A 14,434-nucleotide genomic window follows, 5' to 3' on the forward strand; every position below is an offset into this window, starting at 1 on the left:
GATCTTCAGCTTCATCATTTCATCATCCTCATCAGCCTGTCAGTCAACAGAGTCATCAGCCTCACAAAATCTCCCTGTCGAGTCTAAGCACCAAAGATTTAATCATCACATATCATCTGTCATAATAAAATATTCTCTTTACTTCTCTGACTTGTCTCTCCTGATTGAAATGTACAACTTCTTGGCTTCAGACCACAATGTTTATTTCAAAAATTCCAAATGAAACATCCACAACGCAAAATGGACATCCACCAAAAGGTAGAAGCTCCGAGGAACACTGCACATCGAAAAGGAACAAGAAAGAAAAGCTGAAAGGCCGCAGGGAGGTATCGTATAACAGACAGTCCAAGTCCATGTGAGACAGCTGAAGTGCCGATCCAAAGCCTTTAGAGTGCATAGCATCCCATCAGGGCAATGAAGGGAGCAATAATGTCCATAATCCAAGATGACTGCCTCATCATTACACAGCATTACTGTAACTGTAGCAGCACACTGATACTGATCCTGGACCTGTTGCTGTCCAGCTCCATGACAACCTTGTGGAGCACCTTAAAAGTGGACTTGAGTTCAGGAGGTTGGTTTAGCTCCAAACAAAATGGGAGCTGCAAATGCAGTTCTCTGGCATCCTGACCCTTACCCTTTGTTGACATGTCCTCCCTCTGTGGTGGGAGAGGGAGGACATGTACTGTAGAATGCACAATCACAACATAAAACAAGATGTAATAAAATAAAGTCCACATTATGCGCTATCAATATTAACACATCTGCACTGAACAATAAAGTCAGATATAGTCAGGGGTGTGCACTTGTAAAAGGAGGGAGCAGAGTCTGATTGGAGCCTCTGAGTAAAATATCCTTCAATCATTTTAATATAAAATCACATTACAATTGTTTTATTATTCACTCTGACCAATTTTCACGTTTTAAATTTTTAACCAGACTAAACAGTCATTCCAGGTCAAAATTGTGAAATCTGAAGTCAACACAATCTACATGAGATCATAATGGATATTTAAATAGTCTTTTGACATAAAAAGTATTGGACAAATTGACTTTTTGACCTGATGATGGCGCTAGATGAGAAGTTAAGGGATGTTGTGATGCTGATGATGTTTCAATTCAGCCAGAGGGACACGAAAGTTTTTCTCAAATTTAATGCCAACATGTGTGATCACCTCAGGACCAGGACTCATGTGGGAACCGTGGATGTCTGTACAAGGTTTCCTCTCAGTGCATCCAATAGTTGATGAGAAGATTCATATTTTAAATAAAAAAGGAGTCGAATATGTGTTAATATGTCACAATCCAGAAAAGTACACAGACATTTAGAGGGTTAAAAGTTGTTTTTTTCATGTTATCCACCTCTCTGCGTGAAAATTTGACTTTTGTAGTTCTTCAAAAAAGACTACAACTCCCACTCGCCCCTGTCATATGACAGCCGTGTGTTTTGTCATGTGACCTTGACAGTGCTCGGTGTTTCCCTGTATCGCGCTGCTGGAGGCTCTGAACCGAAAGCACCGCGTCTCGCTGCTAAACGCTCCGCCGCACGTTAAACGGCTGATTTCAGTGCTCTGAAATTACACTCCTGCTTGTGTTTAGTACGCGTTTCCTGCTTATTCGGCTTTGTACAAGTCCTCCATGTCAGACTGTGGTTGTTAGCCCCACAGCCCCAGCGGCTCCCCGGCGGCAGGCCTCTCTGTTCGCCGTGTGAGCATCAGCCCTCGCGCCGCGGTTGGGTGGGTCCAGCTCGGCCGCAGAGGCAGCATGGGCCCGGTGCACAGCTAGCCTCCGCTCCTAACAGCTCCGGAAAGGGATGAATCACGAACTGTCTGGCTTGCATGTCACTGCTAACGGAGTTCGGCTGTGAGAATGAACGGTGAGTTTGGTTGTTCCATTGCCTCTTGTTTGTCACTCACCCATAAAATGTCAAATCATGCATGCAGGAGGTGATCCAGTCACTTGTTAGCAGATTCTGCGCTCGGACAGTAAGTTAGGGATTTCTGCTGACCTGTTCACTGCACTGCAGCTGCTTACCCCGTGTTGATGTCCAGCAAATGGCCCCTCTGGACTTTCAAACCGTGCTGAATTCACAGAGAGATGCTCTGCTTTTGCTTCAGAGCAGATCAAACCAAAGCAACACTACTCAAATGCATTTCCTTAAGCTCCAGTCAAGTATTATGTGAGTCTGTCCAGCGTATAACTAATCACATACTGCTGAGGTTCACTGTGGCAACCTGCAAAACACCTGATGGCTTTTTGTTTTTATTTTTTGAAGGGCCAAGTTGACACAAGAAGCAGGTTTCCTGAGGCTGTAAGTAGCCTTGAGGTTGAAATGTGGTCATGAGAAGTTGCTTCCCTGAATCCTATGTAAACATGTGGGTGGAGTAAAGTGACTGCTCCATCTTCCACCACTCTGAAACTGTTGCCCTTTAGCAAAGCACTTGAGTCACAGCCGGTCCAGTGGGTTGGCAGTCGTATGAAGACTGTGGTTAATATTTCCAACAATATATAACAGTATAAAGAAATGCTGGAACAATAAAGATTCCTATTATTGGCACGTTTTTGCTCAAGAAAATGAAAATCTGTAGTTAGGGCCCCAGCTAAAATTTTGTTTAATTGACAATTAATCTACAGATTACATATTTTTAAATGTAGAAATCATTTTATCAGTAAAATATCAGAAAACAGTAGAAAAAGCCTGAAATGATGCTTTCAGAGGATCAGGATATTCAGTTGACAATAATCTAAAACAGAGAGAAGTAGCAGAAAGTCTCACTGGACAAGCTGGAAGCAGAGAACGGTCGCGGTTGTGCATCAAACATAATTATCAAGATTGTTGTTGATTAATTTTCTGTCCAGTTCTTCATTGATAAATCTACAGGTGTGACTGTAACTGTGTAACAAACACATTTTAAAGGGTGCTGCGCAAATTTAACAAAAGTGAAAAGTTGCTCAAGGAATATAGCAGCAACACTACACACTATAGCAGCCAAATGTCTGTATTCATTGGTTTATTTAACGGGGACACCACAGATTAATAAATGTTGTCGTAAATGTGCCAGAATTAGCCCAAAAGCTGAAGTTACATGTTGCATAGTCACCCTAAAAAGATTAAAACACTTACTGAAATAGTGAATAAGTTAGTATTAAAGGCGACATACAAACAGAACGGGGACCTGCTCGTTATAACACTGCTCCATAGCGCCACCAATGGTCAGAAACACCACAGGGTGCCTTTAATATGAATACAGAAAGTTTAGTTTTCCCACAGTGAACACACACTGAAGGTTACTATTTGTTGTATCTCGTTCTGTTCATTGTTGATGCTGTGGTACGGCATCACACAGGTGAGGGTTTTTCATGCAGTTAAAAGGAAATACAAACCAACTGAAACTGTGTTTTCAAGCTGACTGCGATGGCCCATGACTTTCTGCACTTCCTTCCTCTCCTCTTGGACATGCATGATTGATACAGTCACGTTCATGTAGTCGTTTTACTTAATCCCTCATCAGACTGAATTTGGGTCATCTCCTTTTGTTTCTGCGTTCACCTCCGCAGGCACGCAGCAGAGTGATACCAAGAGGCAGCACCTCCTGGAGAGGCTGCTGGACGCTGTCAAGCAGGTTAGTCACCTGTTGCCTGCGCTGCACGGCCTTTATGTGGGGCGCAACGTAGTTTTCAAGCTTTATGCCAAAATCTGCAGGGAAGGTTCTGCAGGCGCCGAAAGGCTATAAAGTTCAAGCATTTGAAAAGCACTTCGCAATGCTAATGCATTCACTAGAGCAAGAACATGATTTAACATTGGCCAGTTTGTGGTGTCTGAATAGCTTTTAGTTCCTTCATCCTCTGTATACCAGAGAACATTAGAGGAAGTACAACTCAGCACTATTTACATCCGTACACCAGGATCCTGCATTGAATTAAGTGCAGATATGTTTGGTAGATATAGGGCAAAAATGAAGGGTAGAATTTGAGTTATATTCCGTGAGATTTCTTTAGTTTTTGCTGTGGAGCAAGGAAACGTAACACTGGCAGATGTGGTTTGATGTGATCTCCCGTACCAAGAGTGGAAAAGAAAGTGGGAACTGAATGTACAGCATCAGGCCTAGTGTGGAGGTACCGAGGGTCCTGTCACTGTGTTCAGCACCATTATGGGGTGTTTATTCAGGTGAGGATGCTTACTGAGTTGAGGCTTTGAGTTAGATCCACTGCCACATATTTCTGTTCAGTTTCAGTTTCGTCTTGGATCCATTGTCTCCAGTTCACTTTATCTGCTCACAATCATCATTCCAAACTTTCCAGCTACTGGTCAAACAGTGGGCTGCTGGGTGTCTCATATTATTCATATAGTGCCCTATCAGTACTGTTCATCAGAAAAAGACTGTCTACTTCAATGATCTAGCCTTTGAAATCTTTGAAATGTGCTCATTGTGTGCTGGAGTAAGGCTTGAAGGCAGCTATCATCACTCCCTGCATATCTTTCCAGTGCCAGATCCGCTTTGGAGGGAGAAAGGAGATTGCCACAGACTCAGACAGCAGGTAAGAGAAGCCGCCTGTTACCAAGACATCCTTCAGACACGTCTGTGTTTATGAAGCACCCGAGAGGTGGTTTGGTTTGTGCCTGTAGTTCCAGGTCGCTCGATGCTGCCGGGCTTTAGGCTCCACTGTGTATATTTCTCACCTTCACTCTCTCCTGTACGGCGATCTGGCAGCATGCCCGGCTTGCAGATCGATTCCTCCACAACAAAAATGATTCTAAAATGGAAAAACTGAATAAATAACCTTGTTTTTTGGTCTGAGAGCTTTACAGTGTTTTGCATCATATTCAAGCAATGCGAGAGTGCTGTTTTATGAACGTAATGACGTTCAAAAAAGAAGAAAAGTTGTTATTTATGAAAAAAAATGTGCCATCCTTGTTTCATCAGAGTTTAATGCTGTCAGAGAGAAATATTTGATCAAAAATTCATATCCTGTGCCGCTCAGATCTCATTTTGAGGTTGTAGCTTTAACATTAATTACCATTTTTAATAAAGGATCTCTTCAGGTTTCAGAACAAAAAGGCTGAGATCCTTCTTATTTGATCTGAAAATGTACATTGGAGTTTAAAGAGCATCCAGAATTTCGAAAGCAACACGAGAGGGGTGTACTCCTTCATTGGATCATCACCGTACATGCATTGTTCACCCCGACCAGTGAATGATGAATCAGCCAACAGCGACCTGTCTTTGTCTCTGCAGGGTGATCTGTCTGTGTGCCCAGTTTGAAGCTGTGCTGCAGCACGGTCTGAGGAAGAGCCGAGGCCTCGCCCTCACCGCTGCCGCTCTCAAGCAGGCTGCTGGCTTTAGCAGCAAGACCGAAGCAGGTACGATAATTAACTGGCTGTGCGCTCTGTTAAACACAGGTCCAGAGTTAAAAATCAAGGCAGCAGCTTGTCTTTAGCCACCAGTTTTTACCCCGTAAAGGAGACCTGAGAGTGCTACCCTTGCCACCTTGTAGCTTGGCTTGTTATTTTGGATGTCGTGGAGGGTTAGAGGACGCACGGATGTCAGTGGGGAAGCCACACACACACACACACAACCTGGCTGTGAGACCAGATGGTCAGACTACAGATAGGTCCTTCAGTTCAAAATAGCATGCAGAGGAAGGTCTCAGCTTCCCTGTTTCACCCTCTCTGCCGAACTCACCTGTCTGTCTTCAAACTTCCGTCTCTCTGTCTCAGTGCACCTGCTGTGGCTTTCCACTCCTGAAGAGCACCGCTGGGATGTGCTGTCATTATGAATGCAAGTTGTGCACTCAAGCGTTGTTCAAACTCACAGAAGTGTATTTTATATTCCAGTCAGGACCCCAAACAGCCTATGGCATGCTGAGCTACGGGGAAATGAAATGATAGCTGGTACAAAAACGCAGAAGAGAGCTTGGATATTTCCAGTTGATGTAACGGTGCAGCAACACAAAAGCAGATTGGGTTTAAATATATATACGAGTCAATGTAAGATGTATGTAGCTGTAATGAAGACTAATATAGATAATATACAGTACATGTGGAAGGGTTTTACCTTCTTCTTCTTTCCCCCTCCTTTTTTCCTCTTTTCAGGATTCTCCTCCTCCACCTCACCTTTATCCTGTGGAAGAAAACTGTATTTTTTATTACAGCCATCCTTCCATTTGACATTTAATTTGAATATTTTGAAATATTTTAACTTTTTTCAACAAAAGAGCTTCCACGGTTTTTATTGTCCGGATTGCTCATCGGCACTACTCATCACATTGCAAATCTGTGAATTTTCCTTGCTCCTTAACTGGATGTTATTGAACTACTAATGATATAAAAGTTGATATAATAGTGAATGTTACAATATTTTTTCATACAGTTGAACTGCCAGGGTTTAGGTATGTTTGGTTAAGTTTGTGTTACTACTGCATGGAGTGGCTGCACGTTTCAACCATTTATCTATTACTTTAAGCTAACTATCTCAGTTGCTAATCCATTAGCATTAGCTTTTTTAATCATTTCTCCGTTGTAGGTGAGTTTTTAAGCTGTTTGAGCTATAGCTACATTACTTTTAGCTGTGTCTTAGCTTCTTTATTTTTTTTTTACCAAACTGTTTGACTGCTTATCCTTTACTTTAAGATAACCATTTCAACTTTTGGTCCAATATTTTTAATCATTTCTCCATTACAGGTGAGTATTTTTAGCTGTTTAAGCTATAGCTACATTACTTTTAGCTGTGTCTTAGCTTCTTTATTTTTTACCAAACTGTTTGACTGCCTATCCTTTACTTTAAGATAACTATTTCAACTTTTGGTCCGTTATTTTAAATAATTTCTCCATTGCAGGTGAGCATTTCAGCTGTTTAAGCTATAGCTACATTACTTTTAGCTGTGTCTTAACTTATTTACTTTTACCAAACTGTTTATCCTTTACTTTAAGCTAACTATTTCAACTGCTAATCGATTAGCATTAGCTTTTTAATCATTTCTCCATTGTAGGTGTTGTTAGCTATGTTTTAAAAACTATTTGACTTTATCCATTTCTTTTTGCTAACTATATTAGTGCTTTTAGTCATTTATGTTAACCAGTTATAATACATTAATTTAATTTTTAATTACTATCTTGTGTAGCTATTCATCAGCTAGCATTACTTTAAGCTCACTGTTGCTGATTGCAACTTGTGGTATTCAGATGTTATACTTGACTCAATATGTGGACATTTTTCTTCAAGTAAATTAGATTTGAGTACTCCACCTTTTCACATGACCACTGACAAATGCAGAATTACCCCACGGGGTACAGGTACCCCTGATTGGGAATCACCGTATCTCCATGAGCAAACGAACAGTATGAAAAGCTTCAAGATTTTTTTTTATTTGCAGCCCTCAGAGCTTATGAAGACCATTCTGCTGAATGAGAGACATTAGTTTCACATTAGACTAAATTGTTTCTACTGTGTCACATTTAAGAACCTCGTGGCTATTAATGGATGGAGGAGAAATGCATGACTTCTGTAATGGCTACCACGTAATAAGCATTAGCATATCTGACGTTTTCCTGTAGTTCACAGTCAATTAGAAGAAAGGATTGTGGCTGGACTCATGGATTTGGAGCTCCTTAATGAAGCCGAGCCCTCTGACAACGCCAGAAATAGCAGCCGTAATTTGTAGCACATTGTTCTGAGGTTATACGCTAATCATGTGCAAAAGAGTAGCATGACAGCCATGCCTATTAATCGCCACACCTCAGAAAGCAGAGCCACGTCGTTTCTTTTGTCTTTTATCTTTATTTCCCTGTGTCACAGAAAATAATAATAGTGTGAGTTCAGAGATGTGTGCAAAATATGGAGAGGTGACAGGAAGTGAGGATGGAGCTGTGGAAAAGGAGCTGTAGATATTTGTTAATGAGACACTAAAGATCTACTGACTGTTGGGACTCCAGGAGTGTTTTTCCTCTGCTTCACTGACCTTTTGAACTTGTTGTGTAACTCAACAAGTTGTTTTTCACAAATGAGATTGAACTGTTTCTCTCTCTTTGTTTATTTCCCTCTTCCTCCCATCATGCCTCTCTTTTTTCACTTCATGTGCCCTCTCTGTGCCTCCTGTCTTCTTTTTTCCATCCCTCCATCTTGGTCCCATTTCTCATTTAACTTATCACAATTTGTCCGTCCAACCCATGGACCGACTGCCTTTCCTCTCCTTTGTCCAACCACCTTTTACTCCCTTGCCCCCTCCCCTCTCCAGAGTTGACTTTCTGGTTCTATGTGAAGGAGCATCTGAACCGCCATGAGCTCCAGCGGTTCTACTCGCTACGTCAGATCTCCTCAGAGCTGGGCCGGGGTCGCGCCTGGCTGCGCTGCGCCCTCAATGAGCACTCGCTGGAGCGTTACCTGCACACACTGCTGGCTGACCGCCCACGTTTAGGGTTAGTAAAGTGTGTGTATATGTGTGTGTGTGTGTGTATGTGTGTGCGTGTGTGTGTGTTCTGGTTATACTAAGTTATACTGCCACTCCAGAATCTACTCACCTGTCTAGTTCTGCTCTGTACAACCGGTATTTCCTCAGGTATGCAGGGCTCTCCTTCACTGTCTCAACCATAGATGTCACTTCACCTCCTTTCTGTTTTCTAGAACTTACTATGAAGACTGGGCTTTTATTCTCGATGAAGAAAGAGCCAGTATGCTCCCCACCATGGCTGCAGGTGAGTTTGTGTTTTCATAGCGCATGCCACGCTGCGGTAGGGGCATGGGTTTTGTTCACTTGTGTGCACCTATTAACCTATTAATGTTGCACGACATGTGACATAACATGCTGACGTGTTAATGCTCCTGTTCTAACCTGCACACAGTTAGTATTTTTTATTGCCAGCTTGCAGCTTGTTACAAAGCACAGCTGAAGCTGACAAATTGGTGCACATGTTAACGTACTAATGTTACATATGGTTTGATATTAGATGTCCTAAATGGCCTATGTACAGACAGGTGCACTTTTGATTTATGGCCTTTCTTCTGGTGCCACCCTCAGGCTGTAATTTTTTGCCCTACCAGTGGTAAGTATATACAGTAAGAACAAATGTAGCAATGTTTTTTTATCCATCCAAAAACTGTGCGGTGTGTAATGAGTATTAGAGCCTCACTCTCAGTCTCATTGAAATTTAAACATGCTTGACACAAATGGAGCTGCTGTAAAAGCAGTTATTGAACTGACTTGGCACTTTACTTGTTTAGCATGACTGGATGTGGTGGGAATTAGTGTTTATGGCTGTACTCTTGCTGTTGAACTATTGATGAGAGCAACTCAGACGAGGACAAACTCTTAAATATTAAGAATATATACCACTGATCTTATGCCAGAGCTTTCCCTCTCTTTTCATGCACAGCCAGAGGGCCAGAGTTCATCTTAGGTTGCCCGCTCTCGCTGTGTGCTTACAAAGCACTTTGCAGAAGTTTACAAGCTTCATATTATTTAAGTAATCTGTAATAAATTGCATTTGTCCTCTCTCGCTCTGCATTCTCCAGGTCTGAACTCCATCCTGTTTGCTATCAACATCGATAACAGTGACCTGAACGGTGGGGTCACGCGAGGTGGAGGAGGCTCCTCGGTGTCCCACCTCCTCAAGGAGTCCACACAGGGCATCGGCAGCCTGTGGAAAGAGTCAACTCAGGGGGTCAGCAGCCTGCTGCGGGAGATCAGCACTGCCACGGCTGTGGTGCCCGGCTTCACCCCCAGAGTGGACGGAGCCTCAGACCCGCTACCCGTCCTGCCACGCAGCACCTCAGCTGGTAGGAAATGCCAATATGTAAAATGACAGGTGTTTTTTTTTTTTATTGAGAATAGCTTGTTTCAACATGTAAGCGGTGTTCCTTTTTGCTAATACAGTATTTGTATGCATTTTTAGTAGCACATTTTTTTCAGCCTGTCCTTCTTTCACGTGGTGACACGCTTTTGCAGTTCTTGCCATTGATACATTAGTAGCAAACATCTAAGATTTATTCAAAACAAACTTTACAGACATGTTATCTACTTCCTGACAATTTCACTGTATGGTGAGGTGTTTCTCTTAATTTGTCCACCCCTTGAAAGCATCGAACAACATATGGTTCAGTTTGAGCGTGCCTTATGAATGCACTGGTAGAACAAATCTAGTGGGTGCAACACAAGGCATCTGCAGCAGAGTGCTGCAGCGATGATGAAATCCCCCATGAAATGAATAAACCTCCAGAATGTCAGGCCCCTTGTTTGACCTCATTTAAGCCGTCTGCCCCGGTCCACGCCATGGGGAACACTCACACCGTTCTCTTCACATGTTCCGCTCAGAGGGATGAACAAGCATTTTAAATTTTAACTGTGGGGTGTTAAAACTTTCCACTGGAATGAATGTAAATGAAATTCTAAGATGGTGTGCCAGCTCCTCGAGGTGGAAGACCCATTCACATCATTCGCTGGTGGAAGACTTGCTAATGCACAGCCAGGCTTTCTGGCTCTGAAGAGGAAGAGAGATTTGAACCTCGGTCTGTTAGGAATGCCCTCTTAAAGGCGTAATTGAAATGAACTTAAGATGCTGATGTCACCAGTGCAAAACTTTGCTGCAGGAACAGGGAGCTAGTCTTGGCAGGTGAAAAGTACTGAGTTCATTGAAGTTTCACTTTATATTAAGGTTGAGATTCAAGTTTTTGTTCGCTTCTTTTTTGTCTTTTCCCACCCAGACTCAGGCCTGAGGAAGGAGCGCCGGAGGAAAAAGAAAATCACCAACATCATTTCCTTTGATGACAATCTGGACGGAGGGGCGGAGGACGAGGAGGAGGGAGAGGAGGACTCCCAGAAGATGGGCGGGATGAGGAAGAGCCACACTGCTCCCGCTCAGAACAGCGTGGAGGAAGGAATAGATCCTTTGGAGCCGGTCTTCTCCGAGTCGCCGGCCCAGAACGGCCTGGCTGGGCCCGGCATAGTCAGCTGGGTGGGGTCCCCCCATCCCTCTCGCACTCCACCCACCGTTACACCTCCTCTGCCTGACAGCAAGAGTATAGACAACGAGGAGGAGGAGGAAGAGGAAGAGATGTACAAACCCAGAGCACAAACCCAGGAGGAGGAGAGGATCAGCTCTGATCAGTGAGTCAGACCACCTCAGCTGAGTGTCAAGTTATAAAACGCAGAAAGAGAAATATTTCACATTTTTTAAATTATTCTGACAGAAATGCAGGCTTGGGGCACAGTACCGTCGAAGGTTGTTCATTAAGTGCAGAAAACATTACAGCTATAATTAAAAAGTGCTCATATTTTTGTTCATTTGAGTTATCAAATTATGAGCTGCTGCAGATGATTAGTGGGATCCACAGGTCAGCTGGCTCTGGGCAAAATGAAGCTGTTTTCTAATCAAAAAAGAATGCATTCACAGCCTCAAACATCATTATACAAAATTGGATGGTGGAAGATGGAAATTAAAGTTAAGTTAATTTTCCAATACACAAGGCAAGGTGCATTATTTACTAGTTCAATAGAATTATTCAGAAAAAGCACTAAAATTAATGTACTTACGCTACTCGGAGTCTAGCTACATATGAGCATACATGTCAAATCTGAACGTTGTTCAGATCTGAACAAATCTGAATGTTTTTATATTTTAAAATAGAGAGTGAATTACACATTCTGAGGCTAGCATTATCTGCAGTGTCCATCGTGAATTACAACCATAAATCTGTTTAGGAATCAAAGAAAAATGCTAGTTGTTAGTAGCTATAAAGATACTTTTTATAACTTAAAAACAAAGAATAAAAACAGACTGACTGAAAACAGTGCTCAAGGTGTAGCCCACTGCGTGACACACTGAATCCATCCATTTACATCCCCCAAAGCACTATGAGAGGAGTATTTGTCTTGATTTAGTCTTTGTGGGGGCCCAAAGTGTCAGACTGAAAATCCCTGGAATAGACTAAAGAATGTGTTGTGCAGTTGAGGTTTGAATCTAAAACGTCCACAGCTGACCTATGGGGCAGAACGGGACTGGAACATGCCTTATGCTCTTCTTTTAGGGTGGTGGTAGGCAGCCTGTCCAGTGTGTCCACATGGAGCCCTCTACAGGTGATGGCTGACCACAACAGCTCAGAAATCCTCATTCCTCTGAACCCTACGGACCCCCAGCCAGGTACTGTGCTCCTAAAAACACCAAGCTGCAGACTTTGTGCAGAGTCCTGCACCTGCAAGGAAGATAGAAGAGTATTATAAACACGTCATGATGCACTCTGTTTCAGACCAGTGTGATATTTCTTGTCTGCCTTCATGCCAGGGACACACCCGAACAGCAAAATGGAACAAAGACATTACTGCAACAGTAATATTAATTCAAAAACATCATTAATAATAGTAAAACACTGACAGGGAACATTTTACTGCACAAGTGCCTTTACTTATGATAATACATACTCACATGCATACTGCTGTAAAGCTCTAAAAGTGCGTTTTCTTTCCCCATTTAAGATTCTGTTTATTCTGCTTGACTGTTTTTTTACTGCTGACAACAGCTGCTCTTGGCTTCAGTGCAGGGATCAGTTGTCTATCAGATGAAATTTCGGTACTTTCTCGGCTCGTCTGCACCTTCACTTTCACTTCCATTTTGCCTCAGTGAGCTCTGTGGAGGACGCGCCTGCATTTCCTGCTCCGTGTGAGTCGACAGGACCGGGGGGAAACTGTGAGAGCAGCACATCGCTGCTAACATTCAAGTAAGCCATCGTTTCAGACGGGAAGGATGTGTTAATGTGTGAACTGTTTGCAATTTAGGGCAAAATATTAAGCGGTTGTAGTCACAGGACTGAACGTGCTGGTCTGGTCAGTGTGCTTATGTGCAGCAGTGTCAGCTTTTCTTTACAAAAATAATTTGTGAATCAACTCAAGGAGATTCAAAATTCCTGATTCCTCTCCTCATGTGTTTCAGTATGGAGTCCAGTCCACCGACGCAGTCTGCTCCACTCTCCAGTGTACTGCCAACATCTGGTCTGCCAGAGTCCATGACAGTGGGTGAGTGTTTCTTCTTTTTCCACCTGCCTGCCTCATACCTTTTCTCTCTCCCTCCCTCTGCTTTGTGCTCAAACTGGTTCTATGTTATGAATCATCATGGATTATGCCACATGTGAGCTAGCATCAAGGCAGCTGAACTGTGCCTGCACAGGACCCGACTTGACTCATAGCAATTAGATGACGTTGGTAACCACTTGAACATGGTGCTTCTGGTTGATGGTTGTGGTTACTTTTCCAAACGGAGACATGTATGGAAGTTTGCTGTTACCAGGTAAAGGATTCATTACCATCTCTAACTTCTTTGGAATACAGTCTGATGTTGGATTATCTTCTAATAAAACCTGAAGAGAAACTGGAAAGGCAACAGTCATGCAATGCAAAAACTACAGATTTACTAGAAAAAACATCCCATTTTCTGAACTAGTGAAATTAGTTTGAAGAATCTGCTAATGGGGTAAGGAGAATCTAGCCATACAAAATTAGTAAAATGAAAAATTATTAGTTAGATTTAAGCCTGTAGCATTACATAAGTATAGAATTGTCAGAAAATCGATGATGCACAAAACTAGGTAATTTGTCTTCTGGACTGCACTTATTTTGCACATTTTTGCATGAGTGCACAGAAACTGAACAATTGAGTGTAGGGCCTAATAGAGCACACGTTCCAGTACGAAAAATCACTTATTTGCTTACAGATGATTTACATTGGATGTGGCATCAGAATCACAGCTGTTGTGTCACTAGTTCCTCTTGAGGTTTAATCAGAAGACAGTCTAATTTCAGAATATTTTGCCAAGAAGGTTGTGATGCTAATGAATCCTGTTGAAGTCCTGACATGTCTCAGTCTGGAAATTTCAGCACGGCTGCGTTCTGTAGCAAATTAAACCAAACAGGCGGCTTAAAGTGATCCAGTTCCTGTGAGTGAAGTCCTGCGCCAGGAGATCGTTCGACTCTGACCCCCAGGTGGCACTGTTGGTCCAGTTTATGCACACGCTACTGTACATATACATTTGCTCCTCTGCTCCCCTCAAAGGATTTAGCTTGTGAGAAAAAGGGAGTGTGACACAAAGTCAGGTTGTGTGAATGCCTGCCATTTACATCAGCTGTGCGATTTCAGGTGTGGATAAAGATTTCTGGGTCCAAAAGCACTGGATGAGCACTAAGGTGTGTGTGCGACCCACTCACAAGCTGGTGTTCTGCTCGGTACCCTGGAGCTAATCAGATGCCATTTGATTCCTTGGAGTGTGTGTGTGTGTGTGTGTGTGTGTGTGTGTGTGTGTGTGTGTGTGTGAGAGTGTGTGAGTGTGTGAGAGAGTGGGGGAGGGAGAAAGAGACACAGAGCCAGGGGAGGAAAGGTGAGCGGAGCTGCCTGTAAGCACTGGGATTGAGCTGTCCTCCTATCTATTAGCCCTCACTAAGAGGGCGCCACGGG

The 14,434-nt window shown here is 42.9% G+C and overlaps 1 protein-coding gene across 1 annotated transcript in view; it reads left to right on the forward strand.

The window, feature by feature from the left end:
• The first annotated feature begins 1,505 nt into the window (after positions 1–1,505).
• The window catches only part of snx29 (sorting nexin 29), a 121,726-nt gene continuing 108,797 nt past the window's right edge, over positions 1,506–14,434 (forward strand). Inside the window, exons 1-11 of the mRNA XM_041963129.1 lie at positions 1,506–1,876; positions 3,559–3,623; positions 4,487–4,539; positions 5,238–5,362; positions 8,236–8,416; positions 8,622–8,692; positions 9,510–9,773; positions 10,698–11,100; positions 12,021–12,133; positions 12,611–12,707; positions 12,920–13,002. Of these exons, the coding sequence (XP_041819063.1) occupies positions 1,870–1,876; positions 3,559–3,623; positions 4,487–4,539; positions 5,238–5,362; positions 8,236–8,416; positions 8,622–8,692; positions 9,510–9,773; positions 10,698–11,100; positions 12,021–12,133; positions 12,611–12,707; positions 12,920–13,002 (1,462 nt within the window). The 5' untranslated portion in view covers positions 1,506–1,869. The remainder of the gene's footprint in view (positions 1,877–3,558; positions 3,624–4,486; positions 4,540–5,237; positions 5,363–8,235; positions 8,417–8,621; positions 8,693–9,509; positions 9,774–10,697; positions 11,101–12,020; positions 12,134–12,610; positions 12,708–12,919; positions 13,003–14,434) is intronic.

This window comes from Chelmon rostratus, chromosome 21, assembly GCF_017976325.1.
Source record: "Chelmon rostratus isolate fCheRos1 chromosome 21, fCheRos1.pri, whole genome shotgun sequence".
NCBI classification, from domain to species: Eukaryota; Metazoa; Chordata; class Actinopteri; order Chaetodontiformes; family Chaetodontidae; genus Chelmon; species Chelmon rostratus.